General features: G+C 36.6%; 1 protein-coding gene across 1 annotated transcript in view; it reads left to right on the forward strand.

The window, feature by feature from the left end:
- Positions 1 to 5015, forward strand: part of LOC105741320 (cytochrome P450 2C16-like) — a 116385-nt gene that overhangs the window by 88000 nt on the left and 23370 nt on the right. The window contains exons 3-4 of the mRNA XM_023709030.1: positions 1663 to 1823; positions 3183 to 3359. Of these exons, the coding sequence (XP_023564798.1) occupies positions 1663 to 1823; positions 3183 to 3359 (338 nt within the window). The remainder of the gene's footprint in view (positions 1 to 1662; positions 1824 to 3182; positions 3360 to 5015) is intronic.

A 5015-nucleotide genomic window follows, 5' to 3' on the forward strand; every position in this document is an offset into this window, starting at 1 on the left:
GTCCATCTCAACTCAGTAACTCATCCTTAATTATTTCTTCTTATGTAATAGTGTGTTACTTTATGTGAGTTGAGAAAAATGATGTAACATAAGTCTGCAAAAACACATAAAGAGAAATTTAATAAAATGATTTATGAAGCTATATTTTAACTATGGTTAGTAATTTTTTTTGGCAATACCAGGGATTGTACTCAGGACCTTGCATTTGCCAGGCAAGTGCTTATTCTGCTGAGCCCTATAGTTAGTAATTTTATGAAGATTTCTTTGTACATATTTTGACAGGAATCTGTGAAGTTTTTGGAGGATGAATTTTCATCTTATACTTTTAAATGAGCTTGTGTTAAAGTTTTGTTTCTCCAATGTAATGAAAGAAAAGGTGAAAAATCAGATTTTATATGAGAATGACACACATGCACAAAAACATGATCCCCAGGGCTTCTGAAGTTACCCCCATATCCTTGACTCAAATAAATCATTTCCTAAAGGCTGGGGCCCAGCAATGCTTAGGATCAGCTAGCAGTGAATCCACAAGCAGCTAACTCAACAGGTTTCTTGTGGCTCATTCTAATACGTATTCAGAATACTTTTAGGGTCTATCCAGGTGAATTTGTAAGTCTAGTCCACAAAAATTAGGTTGATATTTTATTTTAGCTGTCTTTCTCTTGAAATCTCACACACAAGGAAACTGAACTTTTAATTTCTTTATCTGTAATATGACACAGTTCACTGAAATGATATACAAGATCAAGATTTATGAATACAGTATGCTGTGGATTGCAATGTACAATAATATTATAGAATTCAAAATACCAACTTTGTCTAAATTAATTGACTTTTCAATTCTTTAAATATAATGAACATTACTTGAAAAGAAGAAAAATTTGTTTTTAAAATTGGAATGAGAAAAAGCTTGACATTTATCAAACTCATATTTTTCTTAGCTTTTTCAGCAATTTATATTTGAAATAAAGAGCTGTCATTGTATTTATTGGAAAAGACAAAGCTTCATCTTATTTATTGTTTTCATATTACCTTTTTAATATGGCATGAATATACTCTGACTAGGGCCAGGGAGATGGCTCAGTAGAATAAGCACTTCCCTGGCAAGAGCAAGAGTCTGAGTTCAATCCCTGGTTCCACCAAAAATAAAATAATAAATAAATATACGCTGACTTTCGCATGTGTTTCTTCAGATATGTGAACTTACAATCATTCTCCTTAATTTCTCTCTACTAATTAAGTACATAAGTCATTCACATATTCATTATGCATATAAAGTTTCCAAGTCCACGCTATTCTAGCACTGTTAGCTCAAGGCTGTATTCTAGTCTTTGCAAATAGATTTGATTCTCCTCTGAACACTTGAAGAAGGTTTCTAAAAAGTCTTCAACTTCTTTGCTATATAACACCCAGGTGGATTAAATTGTGTGAGTAAAGGCAGTGGACATGAAACAGCTACACCAAGCTCTGTTGAACTGGTTAGATATAATGGCCAACTCAGGGTTAAGGTAAAGTTAATATATTAATTTGAAGTGTGCTGAGTACTTCTCTGTTGGGGAATGGGGAGATGAGGTAGTTCATAAGCTGTCTAAGAATCGTTCACCTATTGACAAAAGGCAATTATATTTTCATAGTGATTAAACAGTGTCTCCAATTGTTTAGGCTCACCCTGTGATCCCACTTTCATTCTGGGATGTGCGCCCTGCAATGTGATCTGCTCCATTATCTTCCACAATCGTTTTGACTATAATAATCAGGATTTTCTTGCCCTGGCAAGAAGGATCAATGAAAATGTCAAGCTTCTAAGCAGTCCATGGATGCAGGTGAGGCCAAAATCCATTCTTTCTGAGGAAACACAGGGTCTTCGTTCTGGCAACTGAAATTCTGTTTGGACCTTACAGTGAAGGGATTGTTTAAACACTATTACTCTGCCTAGAGCATTCTATAATGTTCCCTGCGAAATGTACGTGGGTCCTTTGATATCCACTCAGGAAAATGAATGCCAAGATATAGGGCTGGCTTTCAAGCTTGATCCCTCCTTTAATCTTGATTTTCCCATTAAATCACGAAGAGCGGATGCTTTCAGGTGCTTTGGTCACTGTTCCACGGATGACAATCTCATTCAGTGGACATCATGGTACTTTTTGAAAACTTCCACCCAGAAAGCTGTGCTTGGAGATTATACAACCTGTCAGAACTCTCTCAATTCAGGCACAGAATGTTCTCTTCACATAGGAAAACTATTTAGGACAGTAGTAGTTACCAGGAATCACTGAATGGATTAAGGATTCTTTATATAGCCACTATTTGACAAGTAAACACTCTTAAGTATGACAAAATGATTGATTTAATGATAGATGAATCAGAAAAATCATCACAGTTCTACTTTGTGTTGAATTGACATGTTGGTCTGCACTCTGCATAAGTAATAGCAGCGTGAGTTGGGAAAAGTCACTTAGGTCCTCTTGGGTACAAATGGCCTTAGGCCTCATGCTAAGCTATGCCTGATCTGGTTGAAAGAAGTAAAGCCTGCAGCGGTAGTTCAGTGCTGTAAATCACATTAAACAAACTCATTTAAATTTTGCTGTCACCTATAAAATATGAATGGCAGGAATTCAGGGCCTTTTATGTTTGAAAGTCAAAGTCATTGGTATAGAATTAATTGATTAAAAATTCCTTTCTGCTAAATACATTGTTTGTACCTTAGAAACCTTTATCTTCTTAATCCTTAAACAGAACACATCCTCCCATCATTTTATCAACATCGATAAGTACTATGTACTTATGATAGACATTTCTCCCTCAGGATGACCAGCATATCTGTCTAATTCACAATTTAAAAAGAAAATTTTTATTTGGTACAAGGTCTCACTACACAGCTCAAATTCATAGTGATTCTCCTGACTCACCCTGCCCAGCAGTGGGATTACAGACTTGTGACATCATGCCCAGTTTTGGTGGCTGGAACGGTACACCTAGGGCTCCGGGGCTGGCTTGGTGTGTAGTACGAGGGATCAAACCCAGGTCCTTGCATGTGCCAGGCAGGTGCTTAGACTGTAGAGTTATCTCTCCAGCCCTGTAATTCACCTTTATAGCTGTACTTTTTAATCAGGTTGGCTACATGTTGTATATGTCCTCACTATAAGTTTCTTATTTCATAAATTAATGTCTTTTTCCTGTAGGTCTACAATAGTTTCCCTGCTCTCATTGATTATCTTCCTGGGAGTCATAAAATAATCATTGAAAATACCAATTTTTTAAGGAGTTATTTTGTTAAGGAAATAAAAGAACATGAAGAATCATTAGATGTTAACGATCCTCGGGACCTTATTGACTGTTTTCTCATAGAAATGAAGAAGGTAAATTGTTAACATATGCTCTGTTATTTTATTATTTATGCATTTTGTGGTTCATTTAATGATACAATATTTCCTAGAGATGTTTAAATGATCAGGTCAGTAATGCTTCAAAAGCACTTTGAATATTCATTATATGAAAAATATGCACCAACAGTCCTGGAATATATAAAGTTAAATTTTTGTATAATTACAATACATGGACCATTTTCTTCATATAAAAATAATCTAGGGGGCTGGCCAAGTAGCTCAGCAGATTAAAGCACCTGCAAGCAGGAGCAGGGGCCAGGGGTTCTATCCCTGGGCCTGCCGTGCCCACCCTGCCTCCAGGGCACACTGAGAAGGCGATTGAGACTGGGCATGATGGCACACACGCGCCTATAATCCCAGCTCTTGGGAGGCTGTATAGACCCTTCCCTAAAAAAAAAAAAAAAAAAAAAAAAAATCTAGCAAAGTAGAACAGAATATACAGGATAAGGGAAGAGGAATTCCCCAACAAGATACAGAATATCAAAGTATCATGTGACAATACAAAAATGACCATCGTAATTGCACACGACCTTTGGGAGCAGCAGAAGACTGGCCTTACCAGATGACCCTCCTGCATCCCTGTAGCTGGAAATCGGCCTTGAAAGATTTCCGTAAGTGACAGAGTGGGAAATTGCACACGGCCCAGTGGCGTAGGAGAGATGCTTGGTGGGAAGAGCAAGTGCACGGCAGGGAGGCGCCTTATTGGGAATAATAACTTCAAAGGAATTTGCTCAGATACGGATTTTGATACTGGTGTCCAGCAAGTATCTGGTAACATCAGTTGTGGTGTTTAATGCTTTTATGTGCTACTATAGTTGGTTTCCTAGTATTATGTTAATATTTTCACTTTATATTTGTAAGAAATTTACATCTTACCTTTTGGAGTCTTTGTGCTGCTTTACTATTTCAGTATCCACAGTGTATTAAGAAGTATTTGCTCCAGTTATAATTTTGGAATAGATACAGTATGATTGTTTTGTTTGTTTGTTTTTCATTTTGTTTTGTTTGTTTGTTTGTTTGTTTTTGTGGAACCAGGGATTGAACTCAGGCCCTTGCGCTTGCCAGGGAAGCACTTATTCTACCGAGCCTTCTTCCCAGCCCCAGTATGATTGCTTTTATTTCTCTTGAAAAATTGTGATAGAATTCACCAGCACAGTCACCTGGTCCTGCACCTATCTATCTTGGAAGGTCTGGATTATAAATTCAGGGTATTCACTTGTTGCCATTCTTCATGCTGTTCTTTTCATTTTGAGTCATTTTGGTTATTTGTGTTTCTAGGAAATTTCTGTCCTTCTAGATTATGTTGGGTACATAATTGTTTATGACACTCTCTTGTTATCGCCCTCTTACTTTTAAAATATCCGTAGTTATGCTCTGTTTTCATTTCTTTTTCAAGAAAAAGATATTTATCATCTCCAGTTAGTGCTCTTGCTTCTTAAGAGAGACTACATTAATTCACTTATCAAATTTTATTTTATTTTATTTTTTTATGCAGCGGCACGCATGTTGTGAAGGAGTTGCTGACTTACATTTCAAGAGTGGAGCTTTTATTTCCATGGGTATATCTTTCTAGTCTCCAGGGATCCAGATCACTCTATCTTTTCTTGATGGCTTTTCTTTTTTTTTTTT

Source organism: Octodon degus, unplaced genomic scaffold (assembly GCF_000260255.1).
Source record: "Octodon degus isolate 3935 unplaced genomic scaffold, OctDeg1.0 scaffold00010, whole genome shotgun sequence".
In the NCBI taxonomy this organism is placed as follows: Eukaryota; Metazoa; Chordata; class Mammalia; order Rodentia; family Octodontidae; genus Octodon; species Octodon degus.